We start from the raw sequence: 17,448 nt of genomic DNA on the forward strand, positions 1-17,448 counted from the left end.
ACTCATAAGAATCACACGGGATATGGTGAGTGATAACTAAAGTGATGTAAGCAAATCTAGAATCAGCATCAGGAACTGGCATCCTTTGGTTGCTGTCTAGACCAGAGACCCAGGAAAGGCCAAACACAAATTCCTTGTGAGCAGGAAAAGCAGCTATAATTGCCTGCTTCATTTCTCTGATCTCAGGGCCTCCTCCTGAATCAATTAGCCCCCTTCCATGCCCCATCAGTTCCACACAAAAGGGAACTGTAGGTGGCAGTGTTCACTTTTTCTTGGCTCAATCTCTTTCGTGAAGTATAAATCCTCCTTATCCTCCCAAGCAACATTTATGATGTATTGCATTCCAGGGGTCCATCCAAGTAAGAAATTATCAGTGTTGTTGCATTTCCTGTATGAGTTAGTTCTGGAATTTCCCCTGCGAAACTGAAAGTAGTCCTTCATACATGGCTTTAATTTTTTTTTAGCTAAAACTAAATAAATATGGATTGACTCATCTTCAATTAAGTGATAAAGAATTTTTCAAGAGCAGTTTATCATCATTAGATGCAGGCTTCAGCAAATGAAGGGATGTAGCGAAGGGATGTGGCACACTGTCCTGGTGAACTTGATGATTAGCTGGCTTCCCTCGCAACTATGAAATTGCAGAGGTATTTTATTTATTTAAAATATTGAAGCAGGCCATTCTGAGCAGCTGCATAGCCACCTCCTTAACTCCAACATTAGGCAGAAGGTTGGAGGTTGTTCAGCTGTTGCATGGTGAAGATGTCCAAAGAACAGCCATGTGGAACCAAACCAGCAACGCTTCCTCCACTGACTTTTTCAGCTCTGGGTTAACATTTTCATTAAACTTTGAAGCACAACCCTAAGATATCTTTTCTTGGTCTATCAATACTCATCAACGTATCTATGAAGTTGGCATTTATTTATTTTTTGCCCCAGTGTGCATCATTTTACAATTACTACACCCCAATTCTGCTTGTCTAACTGGCCTTGCACAGCACACATTTTTGAGAAGAGAGTTGCATGAACCAACGGCACATTAAAATCCACTATATCTGTCTGAAGTTATTAAGGATTTCAGATTCTATTTTTATGAGATCTTCTGGTGATTCTTGACCCCTGAGCTATGACGTATGTATTCCTCTAAAAAATTTACTCAGTATGTCAGGAAAGTCATCCCACATAAAGCTTGTTGAAAGATGCTTCTGAGAAGTGTGCTACAAAAAATAAACAGGACGAGGATGAGCAACAGGGTCTTATGACACCCTTAAAACTAACAGATTTATTACCACATAAGGTTTCATAGCCTAAATACCACTTCATTCGAAGTAAAAGTTATGCCGCAAGGTGCAATATAGCCATTAAGATGCCACATTGCCACAAGATTGTTTTCCTTACTTACTTGTTTCTATATTTGACTAATACAGTGAAACGATTCAGAACCTGAATGCCAAAAACCCAGAAGTAATTGTTTCCGTTTTCGAACATGCCTCGGAAGTCGAACGGCTTCTGAGGCACGGTTTTTTTTTTTTTCATTTCCACCCCATTAACTTTGCATTTACTTTGCAACCAGCCCATTGATCCTCAGTTTTCGAACATTTAAAAAGTCGAACCGTCTTCCAGAACGGATTATGTTCTGAAACCCAGGTTCCACTGTATGGCCACACAAACACACCGGGAATTTTTTACCAGGAAAAGGATGAACAGCATGTTAACATGAGGTAAAGACAGGTGGGGAAATCCAGTCATACATGCATTACTTCCAAATTGTAGAAATGCATAAAGGTTACATTTTGTAATAGTCATTACCATCTAAACTTGATGGGTGATGATAAATACTGTTAGGTAGGTTTTTATAAGTCCTTTTGGGACTAGGGTGTTGGTTTTGATGTTGGGGAGGTTTAAGGCAACTAGTCCTTTGGGTCCTTGTTTTTGAAACCACCTTACATTGATGTGTACAGCTATGCTTTGTCCTAGTGTCAGTGAGGTTGATGGCAGCAGGTGGTGCAGTGTTGGGTTAAAAAAGCCTCATTGGCTTCAGAACTTTTCATGTTTCATTTGCTGTTTTATTTGCAATTTGTAGGGTGAAGAGTTCTCCTAGCACAGCTATGTTTATGGTGGATAGCTTCATGGAGAGTGGTATGCTGGTAGGGTTGGTTTTTGTTGGTATGATAGTTGCTATAAGCATCCATCCTGTTAGCAGGCTTCTGATGGTAAGGCAGATAGTTATAGCTGTTGCAGTTTGTGGGGTTTTAGTGGGATGATTGTTCCCAGAAGTGCTTACAACTTTTGGCAATTCATTACTTCACACTGTGAAGCCATTGCTTTAATTAATATTTGATGCATCCAAAAATAGGCCTCAAAACCTTAGCTATTATCTTGACCTTTCCCCAGCTGATTTGATCTGCTGGGCCATTTCACTGTATTTCAATGAGGCAATATACTACGTCAACAGGGGTGACAAGATGTATTTTATGCCCTTTTACTATCTCTCAAGGGATAAGTCAATTTCTCTACTGGCAGCTAAACCATCTACCAAATTCACTGTTTTACTTTTTAAGCATTAAACATTTACATTCTAAGTGTTTGTTATTTTTCCTGTTCAATTTAGAGATAAATATATTTTGGATACTACACAGTGGCCAAGAATGGTCATCCCACTGCACCATATAAACAATGGTTTTCAGGCCTGTCTGAATCCCTATGAAATCTAAAAGGCTGGGTGGTGGGGCTCATTTAAACTGTTTCTAGTATTTATATTATTTTAGAACATACATTAAGCATTCCACAGTCTCCATGTGCCAAGACTGCCAAGCTTGATCAGGGCAAATTATGCACATTGGGTACCTTTCACTAAGCAGTAAGGCAGAGTACTCGTCAAACTATTTCACTTTGTCTTTTGAAACACAATGCAATAATGCTGCCAAAACCGAAGAATAGCTACCTCATCCATAAAGGCTGCCAGCACAGTGAGGTTACTTTCCCCTGGCCAACAGCTCAGCTGAAAAGCCAAAATTTAATGCATGTTTGTTGTGTGCATATATTTCTCTTTTTTTGGAACGTGAAAGAAGGAAAGTTATATATAGACACACACACACACACACACACACACACACATCAAAAGTTACTTAACAAAACAGTGATTTAACAGCTTAAAATTACTCAGATGTGGAGATGCCCTTGAAATTATTGCCAGATGTTGATGTTAATGAAAATGTGGTTACATTGAAATAATATCACAGAAAGCGGGATTGTCGTTTCTGTCCACCATAGTACAAGATCAAAGTTCTTGTATGAATTTATAAGACACTTAACAGCTTGTGTCCTGGTACCGTAAGGGTTCCTTCCTGATCCCTAGGGTTTTCAGACAGCCTGTCAGTTGGCCTTGCAAGGCTCAGATGCAGGACTCATATCCACCACAAACTGCACATTCAGTACTGTAGCCCAGTTCTGCGGAACTTCCTTTGCACCAAGATTACAGCTGTTCCTTTCCCACTGAACCTCAGACAATTGGCAAAGACCTAAATACGTCAGTTGACAATTTAAATATTTTTTTCTCTGTTTTGACAATTTATTTTAATCAATCTCATCCATTGTATGCTTTTCAAATTGTTTGCTTAGAAACATTGGTAACTACCGGTAAGTGGTATATAAATATTTGCTTCAGATGCAAATATTGAGTTCAAATCCAGTGGGTTGAGCAGTATAGGTTCCAGCAGAACAACACTGGGAGAATGGGAAAGACCTGATCATCACAAATCAAGCCCAGGCTCATTTGCCAGCCCTGCTCACACTGCTCTGAAATAGCACTTGAAATCTGATATAACTCCTGGCCAACCACACAGCAGCAATAGGATATAAAATGAACATGCTGTAGACTCACTCATAGGATTCACTTACGTTTCCACCACAACCTTTGTGCTGCAGAGCAGAAAGAAGATGAGCAGGGGGCAGAGAGGCCTGAAATTGGCAAGGTCCTCTCTCCTGGGATTGGCCACCTATACTCAGGTGATCTCCTAGCCCACTTCCCTTAGGAAATTCCAATGGAGTCGCCTTCAGGTAAGGAGGCTGGGGTGGAGCAAATTCACTTCTGCTAATGGTGGGAGTGCCATAAACTGAGTATGCTGCAGCCTCAGCTCACTTCACTTCTTGCCACTCAGTGTAGCATGCTGCCTCGAGAGCTCTTTACATCAGGACTTTGTGCCCAGGAGAGGGACCCAGGACTCGTGGTGTAAGACACTTTGCACTTGAGGAACACACTCCAGAAACACTGGGCAGTTTGAGCACTTGTATAACAGAGACCACACCCCAGCAGGGGCATAGAAAGTGGGGGCAGCCCATCCCGGGTGTCATCCCTGAGAGGGGATAACAAAATCCCCCCTGGGCGGATTGCCACCGTGATGATCAGCCCCCCGGGCGGATCGCCACTGCGCCGATCACACCCCCTGGGTGGATCACTGCCACGCCAGATTGCACCCCCTGGGCGGATTGCCGCTGCGCGGATCACCCCACCCCCAGGTGCACGGCACGTGCCTGCTCCAGGGGGCCTGAGCAGCTAGCTCTGCTGCTGCACCCCAGAAACTGCAAGCAAACTCCATGGCCACATCTCTCTCTCAAGCCTCTCCCTTCAACAGGAATGCAGCAGCAGCTGTACTCTTGGAAGCCAGCAAAAGAAGGAACCAGCCACAGAGACACAAAACAAGGTGAGTCTGGGAGGCGGTATCTCCAGAGGGGAACCCTGACAACTTGCCCATCCCGAATGCAATGCAGCAGCCACAAACCCCCCCCCCCCCCACTTATACAACCCAACAGCACCCACAGACACTGATACCTCTGTAAGGTGTGAAAATGCCAAGAACACCCAACACCACCTCTCAAACCTGAGCGCTGCATGCTACAGAACTGCTTTGCACCATGGCCACAAAGGGCACATACAGAGAGGTAAAAGGACACCAGTTTCAGGGAGCCACATACAACCACTAGCCCTCATTGCCATTTCACTATCTGATTGCCTTGCAGCTAAAGAAGAGGCAGCAGCCGTACCACCACTTGCTGCAATTCAGGAGAACCACACCTGCAGCAAGGCAGGTGACAGTGCAGGCCACTCTCCTGCTCAGTCGGCCACTCTGTACTTTGCTTAGCAGAAGCCTCCCCCTTTGCCACAGCAGCAGGAACCCCACCCGACCTGAAGGTCCCCATGTCACCAGCACATGGAGTATACCCTTGGTAAGCCAATGGCTGCCCTGGACATACACCCCACTCACCCAAAATATTGAGGCAGTGTACAACAGTATACACAACTATAATATACCGGTAAACATATTTCTGTTATTGCTGTTGTTTATCTTGAGGACCATTTGTTGAAAAGGCATGATGCAAATTTGAAATATGAAATATTTGAATATAATTTAACAATATAATAAGACAACTCAATGCAAATGAGCTTATCACACACAGAGAGCTAGTGACACAATCTGTATACTTGTCATAGCTGTCAAGTTTTTCTTTTTTTGCAGGAAATTCCCTTATTCCAGTGCTGTTTCCCACTGCAAAAAAGGGAAGGTTGACACCTATGGCCATTTCCCAATGCAAGAAAAAAGGAAGGTTGACAGCTATGATACTTGTGTGTGTTCAATTGTGAAACAAGCTACCAATCTGCAATACATTTTTAGTAAGCGTGCCAACAGCAAAACACACCTGTAATTTAAAATTAGTAATTAGACTCCATTAAAAACAAAACAATAGCCTACATCAGGCTCTGAGTTAAAGAAACAATGAAATCCCAGATTCCCCTCCTTGCTGGTTATAATGTGCTAATGAGCTATGGTAAAAACAATGATCCACACAGACATTGGCTCCAATGTGAACAACTGAAGAGCATATGGTGTCTCTGGTGGCTGCATAAATGGTTTGATGATTTCTCAATTAACCAAAAATACCGTATCAGAGACATAGGCTATATTTATTTATTTAGGTTTCTTCCCCCAGATCCCGTTATTCTTGATATAAGGTCAAGTTGCAAAACACATAAATAAATACAACACATAATATAATAATACAAAAGAGCAGCTGATAAATCTAATACTCAAATCCATTAAAATTGATAAAACCAACCATTGCTGTGGGCAGCTCCATAGCATCTCAACACTTAAAAGCTTGACAAATAAATAAGTATTGGGCTGATGCTGAATAGATCACCAGCTGAACGTTCAAGGGGAGGATATTCCACATTCAGGATGCCACCAGTGAGAAAGATGGTTCTTATGATGCCATCAGAAGCGGATTTAGGAGAGCGTGAATGGTTTGGCCGCACTGGGTGCAGAGCCTTGGAGATGTCACCACCATGATTTAGAATGGCGTGTGAGAGGTGGAGGGTGCTGCTGAAATTTGAGACCCCAAGATGTCACATAATGCCACTGCTGTCATATAATGCACCAGTTCAGGACATGAGACAGTTATGCTATATATACGGCCACAGTATTTTTTTAAAAGCCACAGTTAATTGTACGCAATGCAGCAGCCACAAATACGACTTCCATATGCATGCACTGGTTCACATGAACCAGGTTCATTTAGAAACTCCCAAAAGACCTTCCTATGCTCCTGCAGCCCCTTTGGCTGTCTTCCTCAAACATTAGTTACACTAAAACAGTTCAAGACCTGCTGGGACAAAAGCTAAAAATGAAGCATGTAATCTGAAAAATGCAACCAGAAAGAGTTAAATAAGCTTGATGCTTGGAGGTAGCTCCTCGTTTAATTGCCATTAACGGTCGCTGCTTTAGTACAAGTCATTTCAATTGTCTCTTTTTTCACCTGCTTTCAAATTAAGTGAGATTTATTGGTTGATGATGTGAAAATTCTTTTAGTTTAATTGTCATAAGGGATGAATTTGTTTTGAATATGTTATGAGTGTGTACAGATCCATTTTCAACCCTAATGCATTTTTAATAACTTTTTTCCGTCTGTAAATGATTTGCATTTTAAATTTCTATCTGCAACAAACTAAAACAAAAATATGAATAGATTTTAGAAAATTTGTCATAATAAATGTTTATTTTTATTTTTCCTGCAAGTATCTTTTTATTTTATTTTTAGTCAACATATCAAATGTTTTATCAACCTTGAAAGTGCCCATTAAAAACTGGTACATTGGCAGGATAATCCTATAAACAAAAAGCTTGTGCTAAATTTAAGTTAAGGCAGGGTAAAGTACCGGTACACCATATCCAAATTCTGGAACAGGACTACTGTTGACTGGAGTCAGCCTAAACTAAGTCTGGCAGAGGGAAAACAAGCCTTTAAATAGAGTTGGAGTTTCACCACCCTTTTACCTGGCTTAATTTACACTGGGTTCCCCGACACATAGAGAGCTGTTTACCAAAGTAGAAAATCAGGTAAAATTGAAAGACTTTGAAGAGATAAGAGAACTGGTAACAGACTGGTTACAGTATAATCAATTGAATGATATTTTTAAGACAGATAAAAATAAAGGTTTTAGTTATGAGTTATCAAGATTTCAAAAAGATCTTTTAGAAAACAATATAAAATTATTGTCAAAAATGTATAGTTTGCTCCTGGAATGGCATATAAAAGACGAACAGGTCAAACCGGTGAGGATACATCGGGCAAAAGACTTGGGACGTAATATACAAATGGCAGACTGGGAGAGGCTATGGAAAACAGATTTGAAATTCACGGCATGTTGTTCACTGAAAGAAAATTATATGAAAATGATGTACCGGTGGGGTATTTGACTTCTGTTAAGTTAGCAAAGATGTATAGAACAAGCACAAATACTTACTGGAAATATAAAGAAAAAGAAGGTACCTTTTATCATATGTGGTGTTTGTGTAAAGTAATTAAAAAATTATGGGAGGTGATACATAATGAAATGAAAAAAATGTTTAAATTAACTTTTTTAAAAAAACCAGAAGCTTTCTTATTAGGAATTATAGGTACCGAGATACCAAAGGATCAGAAAAGACTGTTTATGTATGCGACAAAAGCCACATGCCCAGAGATGGAAGGAAGAGACAACCCTGACCAAAGAAGAATGGCAAACCACTTTGATGGACTGCCAAAATGGCAAAATTAACTGGGAAGCTCATAAATAAAGAAGACAAGATTGGGAAAAGTTTATAATTTATTTACGAGACTACTGTAAGCAGGTTAAAACACTAGCAGGATTTTAACCACACTTGAAAAGTAACGCCAAGTATGGATAATTTAGAAGGATAAAAATATGGGTAAGTTTTGTTATGCAGTTGTAAATATTATCATTAGAACCCATGGAAGGGATGGGGGCGGGGAGGGAGTCATGAGATTCAGAGTAAACTTGAAATTGGGATTTTCAACTGTTTTTGTTGTGTGTGTGTGTACACACACACACACACACACACACTGGGTTCCCAGATCATGTCACCATGCTGACCAGATATAGAATCCATTCTAAGTCACCCTGTCACATCCTCATCATGCTCCCACCATGCCCCTTTTTCAGGACTTATAACACCTCAAAATCTGCTAGGCTTAACTAAGCCAGCCAGAGTGAGGACAAGGAATATATGCTGATGTATCTCTGGCAAAGTAGAGAATAGGGAGTTACACCGGCATAGCCCAGCTGCATTGGGAATCTCCTTGTTTAGCTGAATATCCAATGGATCCTAATCACATTCTTCCGGGCAGATCTTGCTACAGGACTGCTCCCTTACTTGCTTTCTATTATGGCATCAGTACAACAGAAACCTGCCTCAGGATTATTGCTTAATTTAGGCATGACCAAAGAATCATGTAACCCCAGTGGGACTTTTTAAAAAACATATAGAGATCCCTATACCTGCTCCTGAAATACCCAACGGTTTCAGGAGAAGTTTGCTATATAGGTGTGAAGTGTGTATCTTACTATTAGAGAAATTACAAGTCCAAAACTCATTTCAGCATACAGAACTAGTCATAGGCCATTATTTTTTCTCTCAGGCCTTTTATATGCCCATTGTGTTTCCACACTAGATATAGGTTCTGGATAGTAGGACCTGTAAATTCATCATCTGTCAAAATCAGTCTATCTCTGCGTACACAACTCAAAATCACTATGTTGTTTGATACAAGTTATTTAAGACTTTCAACAAATCTGACATATTCTTACAATTGTATTGATTTATTACTTTGCTTCTGCCTTGAGCACCCAAGAAAACATCTTTACAACACCAGTAAAACATAGTTGTTTGATGGTGCTGCCCAGGCATAATCTTAAAATATTTATTTGCCAGTATAGAAAACACAAAGCACAGGTCTTGTTCGACATATTTATATATGATTTGGATAAAGGAACTGAGGAGATGCTCATCAAATTTGCACATCACACCAAACTGGGAGGGGTAGCCAATGCTACCCCTGATCATGGAATCGGAATTCAAGATGACCTTAACAGATCGGAGAACTGGGCCAAAACTAACAAAATGAATTTCAATAGGGACAAATATAAGAACCAGCTGCACAAATGTAAGATGAAGGACACCTGGCTTAGACTACTCTTGTTTTACTCTACCAGGCTTAGACTGGCTCACCGAGCAGTAGCCCCACCACTACAGAATGGAGCTTGGATCTGGTTTAACATTAGGCTGGCTTAACCTACACCAGCTTGCTTTACATCAGTTTCTTGTGAGTAAGCTATCAGTGGCTACTGGCCACAATGACTTAAGTTCCTCAGCCAGAGGCTTCTGAATACCAGTTGTTGAAAACTGCAGGAGGGGAGAGTGGCCTGTCTCAGGAAACTTTTCTTTTGTTCTTACATAATACCATTCATAAAGAAAGCCAGAAAAGCAGCCTGTTCTACAATGTTCCATAGTTCTGATATTTACAGCAAAATTCCTTAGCTATGGTGCTGCCTGCTGAGTGCCAAAGCCTATAGAGTTGTTCCTATGTTTTGTTTTATAACTTTCTTTTGAAATGTCAAATTGGCTTAGTTTTCTGTTCAGCTGAAAGTTAAGAGTCTGGCCCCCCTGTTGGCATGGGATCCAAATCTTGTGTACCACCTGTCATTTTGCAGGCACAGCTTTACCTGTCTTGTGCTCAGGCCCACTGACAGTGGTGGACAGAGCCAGAGGGAAAGTGTGAGAGGCAATAATGCATTTTTTACTTTTGTACACAGGGCTTTTTCCAGTTGGAATTTGACGGGTGCCATTGCAATTATAAGATAACAAGACAGGCTTTCATAGTGAGTCCCAGCACCTCTTTTTCTAGAAAAATAGCACTGTTTGTACAGTAGACTAGTTTACATACACTCACGAATGCACGCACACGCACACACCCCTCCATCTTCTATCCAGGCAACCAAGCAGCATTAGCACAGTTCAAGGACACATTCCAGCCAGGCAAAAATACCCAAAAAGTATGAAACAGGGCTAGTGGGGGATATATCCTGCCTGGGTGAGTCCCAAGGACCAGATAGAGAGACCTGGAAGGCCACATTCCCTTCCCTATGCACTTGAATGTTCCCTGTTTTTTTGTTTTTTGTTTAATTTAAATTGCTATACTGTATATAGAAAATATGCATGTCGGTGAAATGGTTTCTAACCTTTTCCACAACAGATGAACTTATATGAACTTACCTTAACTTATATGCACAGTAACCTTAATTTGATGGAGATATTCAAACTTTCAATATCCTGCCTATAATTTGAAGTGTGTCAGTCCACTGAAAGCTGTTTGCATATCTTTACTCTTGCAGCAAGTCACTTTGCTACAGCTCTGAACAAAGAAGTCCTGGAAGAGCCCCAGTCTTCTTTTGTAGCAGTAAACAGCTATCAAGAGACACATCCTCAAGAATGCTGCACAAAAGGTTGAATCAATTATAGTTGCTTTGTTGAAGTATGAGTGAAAGGATAGGTTCCATTGAAATAACATATAATCATGTATTGAGTTGCAGATGTAAGATAATCACTGTCCAAAGCCTAAACTGTAGCAAAGTGACTGCTACACATTTAAGTCTTCAAAATCCTTGCAATCCCAAGCATCCCTATGTCAGTCCGTCAATCTTTTATTGTTGCTGTTGTTATTATTAAAGATATGGCATCAGGCATTTAGACCCTGACACCTTCTGTTCAGGCTTAATTTGATTTTTTAGGTGGTTACGAAACAAAAAGAATCCTATTCTTCACAATGATAACAAAAAATGAACATTAAAAACCCCCAAAGAACTGGAATCTGGTTCTTAATTTGGAAAGATGGCTGTAGTCTGAGCCTATAATGACAGCATCATGAAATGTTGCTGTCAACTTCAGCAGCTTCAAAAGCAGAGAATGATAATATTCTCTGTAATAGTTTCCTCCCCAGTAGCTTACACTATACATTTATGAAGATAATTATGACCTACCTTGTGAAAATTTCTGAAATATGCTGCCTTTTCATCTGGAAATTTTTCTAGCCTTCTAGGTCCTTTACTTGAGGCTTTCTTGAAAACCAACCAACACCTTCTGAAAATCTGCAAGGAAAATTAATGAATTATATTAACCCTTGGTTACATAGGACAGTATAATTCTTAGAAACTAACATATCTGCACCCACTAGAATATGAGTTGCCAACACAAGAAAGCTTCATACGATGAACTAGCATATAAGTGTCAGATAAATGCACAAAACCCTCTTGGTCTGCTTTCCTGTCCCTCCCCCATTGCTTTGAGCTAAGAACAACTTGGTAGATCCTAATTAGAGATCTGCTGAGTCAGTTTGACAGTGTTCCAATATGTTCCTGCCTAGACTTACACCTTAGATGCCTATGACATGCCAGCCATGATCCATGGGAGATGTGTGATTATGTAGGATTTCTCCTGTGAGGGCAAAAGCTCAATGGAGACAGCTTGGCCCAGGGCTATCTCCCTGATATTGCTCTGTTTCCCCCATATGCTAATCTTGTCTTTCCTATATGTCAATCATGTATAACCCTTCCCTTTAGTGATGTAGTGATGATGTAGTAATGATGTTTCCAAACTGTATTCTGGGATATGATAGGAGTTTTTAAAAGTTCTTGTAACACTGCTCTGGGTGTGCAGTTTGACTGTAACCTATTGCGCAACAAACCCTGTCTTGTCCTTGCTCCAGTGGCTGGACTTCTTTTATTTAACTCCGCAGTAACCAGTGGGCCTATCCCCAAGGGCCAGGTGCCTGGGCAGTTCCACACCTGGGATTTTTCCGTTACAATATTGTAGACCCCCTTCAGATTAAGGCTATGCACATATTAACACATAAGGCGCAGGGCTAGCTGGGCACATTCAAGAAAGCTCCTTTGCTCACTGCTGCAGAACAACTGAACAGGGGTTAGGTGGTGTTTGATATTTACACAAATTACACCAAGCACAACAGTGACAGTAGCTTCTTTCTTCAGATATGCTACAAATCAGAAAAGACACATACAAATAAAATGAACCCTGTTTACTTTTCAGAGTTAGTTCTTTAGAAGCTGATGATCAAATTCCATTAAATCAAGTAAAGTTGGTTTGATTAACAGTTTTAAGCATTATGGAAATTGCTGTCATTATGGATTTATTTGTTTCACCTATCTCCCTTTAAAATAAACAAAATACAGAGAGAAAGAAATACTAGAATACAGACCACCAAAGAACTTCCTGACTCCACAACTGAGCATAAACAAAATGCATATTCATGCATATTTCTGAAGACAGACGTTTGACTATAATCTGGACTCTAACTAGTATGCAATCAATAAACTGTCAGAATTACTATTAAAGGAATGCTAAAATTTTAACAATTACTGGATTTGAATCACAGCTCATATCCATCTGCAGATGTGTCAATAACTCACCAGTGTGGTTGCTAATAAATAAAACATTTTACAGTTTTTTCATTGCATTATTGCCAACTTGTCTTTTGTAAGCAGGTTAACTGGATGGCCAGTCCTATGCAAGTTTACTCAAAAGGAGGTCCCACTGAATGAAATGTTGTTTACTCTTTGGATTACAGCCAAAAACCACACTCATATATTTATGTCTATTTGTGTTCACTCAGAAATAAACCCAACTGAATTAAACAGAACTTATTGCGTGTCAAGACCCTCAAACCAACCCCCACTGAATAAAGAACATCACACAGACACAGAATTTAAGTTTAAGGTTATTGGGCAAATTTTGGCCACAACTTTATTGAATTACAAATGTGAGCGGTATTGGCTTGACTATATCTGTCTCCTGCCCCCTTTGCAGGAAGTCTGTACGGGTAAACCACCCAAAGGGTAGCTGCTTCGGGGGAACCTGCCTGCAACTCCCTGGTGTTCCCAGACGCCTGGCATGGCCCTAGCCCCTTAAGTGGACTTTGGACAGGATCCAGGCCCCAGATTTCTTTAACGGAATACCCCTGGACAATCGGAGGGGCAGGCGATGGCTGACCTCCCCTCCCCCAATCAAAATTAAGCCAATGCCTAACCGCCTAACCTTACAAAGTTGTGACGATTGCTAAGAGGTAGGTGAAAACCAAGTGGCCAGTGCCAATTTTGCCAAATGCAAAAAATTCCTATCCGGTCTCCGTCCCAAGGTGGGCAACCAACCGAAGTTCAAAGCAAGGCCAGAAGACACATAAATAAAAAGGGAGGGTGGGCAGGTGTTCGGCAGCATGAAGCAGGTGCTGTCGCTTTTATACTCCCCCACACGATAACCCTTCAAATTGATTGGGTAATTAGCCCTGGGTAATCGTGGCGCCACCCTGGCATGAGGGTAATGACTCCACCCACGCCAGGGTGGGGGGACTGGGTTGAGGGCGTGCCCTAACAGAATCTAAATTACAGTTATGTCTTAGGTTTCAACAGACTAGGCAGCTGTCCCGATTAAACAGGAAATGTGCTAGCAGACTGCACTGAACTCTTCCAGTAATGGTAACTTCACCTACAAGTTTATCTCCCAGAAATAATGTTACAACATGGCAGATTTCCAGGGAAGTGAAGAGAAAGTGAATACCCCCGAGGTATCACTCCTTATATTCTTTGATATCTAGTGGGCTCACTCAATGAATACCTAATTTACAGCGGTTTCACTTTCTGGTCCTTGAGTAACAACAGTCTCCTCTTATGTTCCCAGTCTCCAAGGGATTAGAATTCTGTTTCCTTTCCTCTTTGTTAATCTACCTCGCTGCTGTCAACTCTGATCTTTTTATTCAACTTCTGTTCTCTTTTAACCTACTTCTTCTGTTTATTTGGAAGAGTTGGAGAAATGTGATAATCTAATAAGAGAGCTGTATCAAGAGCAACTCTCTTATTACAGGCATAATGAGCATATGCCTGCATTTAAACACACGGTATCACACCTCCAGGAGCATTCAAGTGTAGAAAGCTGTGTTCAAATAACCACAAATGGCCACATAAGCTGTTTCTCTAGTCACCTACTCTCTTTCTGTCTAAGCTTGGAGGATGTAAGATCTGTAGGTTTCTTTATGCATAAGATAAAATGCCTTCTGTGTCATGATAATATTTTACTTATCGGTAATTGGCAGCAGAAAACTCTGAACAGCAGCATGCCCATAGGTGACAGGATACATGTGCCACTCTTTTTGGCATACGAATTCCAGAACATGCTTGCGTAAAACTACCAGCAGCTACTTCTTAATATAATAACTACTGGAGCTCATTCCTACATGCGAAAACTTTTGGGTCAATAAATTCTACTCTCTAATACCAGATAAACTGAGTGTTTGAGGTTACACATTGGTAACAGATGATATCTGCCCCCACACAGGTACGCTTTATTATTATTATTATTATTTCACATGTTTCTTATCCTGGGACTGACCCTTGGCATGACTTTGCTCAAAGTAAACCTGATACTGCAGTCTTTTGTGTATATTATGTATCTTAATGGAATTTAGGATATCCGATATCTTATATCCACTCTATGAAAGTCCTCACCAGAATCTTCATATAAATCATATAATTATAAATTCTCCATGCCCTATAAACTTCAAAGAGAAATGACCCTTCATAGCTTAAAGGAGGGGGAAGGAATTGTAGGTAAACTGAGCACAATCCACAGAGCCTTGCTGAGTTCTCTTTCTTGTTGGCTCTGTGGACCTGTCAGATAATAAGGCAACAGCCATATTGTGAGCTCTCAAGGCTGAGTTGCCAGCTAGTTTGTCTTCCTAGTGCTATAGAGCCACAGAACAAGATGAGTCACTGTCAGGTGGCAACAATATTCCAAGCTTCCAGAGCTGCCAAGCTAGAGGGTATGGCAGTCTACCAGGCTGTGGCCAATCCTTTAAACCAGTGATGAAGAATCTATGGGCCCTCCAGATGTTGTTGGACTTCCCATCAGCTCCAGCCAGCATGATGACAGTTGTAGTCCAACAACATCTGGATTAAGCAATACAGAGAGCTACTGTCTCACCACTTAAAGGGCCACAGAAAATGAAACTGGTCTCATAGAAAATCTGTCCTTAACTGCAGATTCTCCAAGTCAAACACCAGAGAATGAGACCCACAGTAGGCAGGCTATCTGAATCGCATTGTTTTCAACTACTGTAATGTAACGTATTGGCACATGTACTCAGACACACTATGCACTGAGAACAAGTATTCTGTAGTGGTCAGAGTGTTGAAGCAGAATAGGGGAGAAGCAAATCCCCATTCAGGCACAGAGTTCAACTTGTGACTTTCCACCTCTCAACCTAATGTGGTTTATAGGGTTGTTGTGAGGATAAAATAATGGGAACCTTGTATGATGCCTTGAGCTGTTGGAGCAAAGGAAGGAAAGAAATGAAAGATGTCAACAGTTTTCAAGAAAATTTACGCTCAGATGCTTTTTCAAGTGTACATTCCACTGAAAGCAATGGAGTGTGAATAGATAAGCACCCCTATGCAAATTGCAAAAAGATCTACATTTTTAGAATATATGCTGAATATATGTTCTCCAAGTGTGTTTAGGCAAAAATTCCCTGCTCTAATAAAAGTTCATTCTCATTCATTTCAGCTGAGAAATAAGTTCTAAATGTTTGTTAAAAAGAAAAGAACGCTTCTTAAAGCTTTGAACAGGCAATCTTTGTAAACTTTAATAAATAATTAATAAGGCCAGTAAGATAGGCACCACTAATACATAGTAAATGAATGCGTATTTTACATAAGACATCTTGTTGTCACACAGAAACCTGCTTAATTATTCAGGAACAGTTAACTATTCTTTTATCCCTGGCCTAGTTTTAGCTGCCATTGGTTGTAATCAAACACAGATCAGATACTGTAGGAGATTGCTGATAATGTTTAGCAACTGTAGAAGAACTCAGTTTCAGCCTTTCAATAGGCAAGAGAAATGCTGTAACTGCACCCCATTTAGCTATGTTTCCTGCAAGATGTTTTACACATGGATTGTAATGATTGTCCCCACAAAAAATGTACATTTTGTAATAGCACACATGAAACCCCTCTTGATGGATATTTAACTAGGAAGAACATGCCGGTTCCCACAACCAATTGCTTCAGTGTGGAGTGACCCTGTTTAGGCCTCCCTCTAGTCCTGGCCTTTATTTCCCATCATTCTCTCCCCTCCTGTCTACCTAATGGTCAACCAGCATTTTGTAAGCTACAACGCATGCCTAGTTCACATGGACTGGGTTTTGGGGGAGCTTTTAGGAAGTTTGTTTATTTATTTATTTCTGCAAAGCCTGGAGTTGCCCCAGTGGGGGATTCTCCCCAACTTGCTGTGAAACATTCATTCATTTTCCAGGAATTTTCTAAGTCACAAAAGTCAGTGGCTATAACTACAACTTGCAGTAGTGAATTCTATTACAGGGGTGGCCAACTCCCAAGAGACTGCAATCTACACACAGAGTTAAAGACTGGCAGTGATCTACCCCCCTTTGGGGGGTTCAGGTCAAAGTTGTTGAGCTTTTTTTCATCAAGGAAAGCCCTGGTTTTTTTTAGGGGTTCAGGTCTAAGTTGTTGAGCTTGGAGGGTGCAGGACCAAAATGTTGGGTTTTTTGGGGGGAGCCAGTGATCTACCACAGACGTTCAGTGATCTAGCGGTACATCACGATCTACCTGTTGGATATACCTGCTATAGTACAGGCATCCACTCCCCCCCCATATGTATAATTGACTTGTGCGTGACCACGTATACGCACGGTGCCAGAAAATAATTAAATAATTTAATTCATACCAGGAAATGGAGGGAGGGAGAGAGCTGGAGAGTCCTTGTGGCTCACAAGGAGACCCTCCGAACAGGACAACAATGAGGGTGGAGAAGAGACTGGAGGCGCAGTGGGGCTTTGTCTTAGGCTGCAAAGCCTCCTTGCCTAACAGCATCAGCAGTCACTTTCCCATACACCTTCCAGCCCCATTTTTTTTATACAGGATTTTTGACCTGGATTGTAGAGAGAGTGGCAGAGAGGGCATTTAAAGGGTGTTTAGAGGGTGTTCCCCACTTGCACAATTTTCACTCATGCGCATGCGGGGTCCAG

The 17,448-nt window shown here is 40.9% G+C and overlaps 1 protein-coding gene across 1 annotated transcript in view; it reads right to left on the reverse strand.

Moving 5' to 3' along the window:
• Window positions 1-17,448, reverse strand: part of DOK6 (docking protein 6) — a 159,835-nt gene that overhangs the window by 71,566 nt on the left and 70,821 nt on the right. The window contains exon 2 of the mRNA XM_033154821.1: window positions 11,375-11,482. Coding sequence (XP_033010712.1) covers window positions 11,375-11,482 — 108 coding nt within the window. The remainder of the gene's footprint in view (window positions 1-11,374; window positions 11,483-17,448) is intronic.

This window comes from Lacerta agilis, chromosome 7 (genome assembly GCF_009819535.1).
Source record: "Lacerta agilis isolate rLacAgi1 chromosome 7, rLacAgi1.pri, whole genome shotgun sequence".
NCBI classification, from domain to species: Eukaryota; Metazoa; Chordata; class Lepidosauria; order Squamata; family Lacertidae; genus Lacerta; species Lacerta agilis.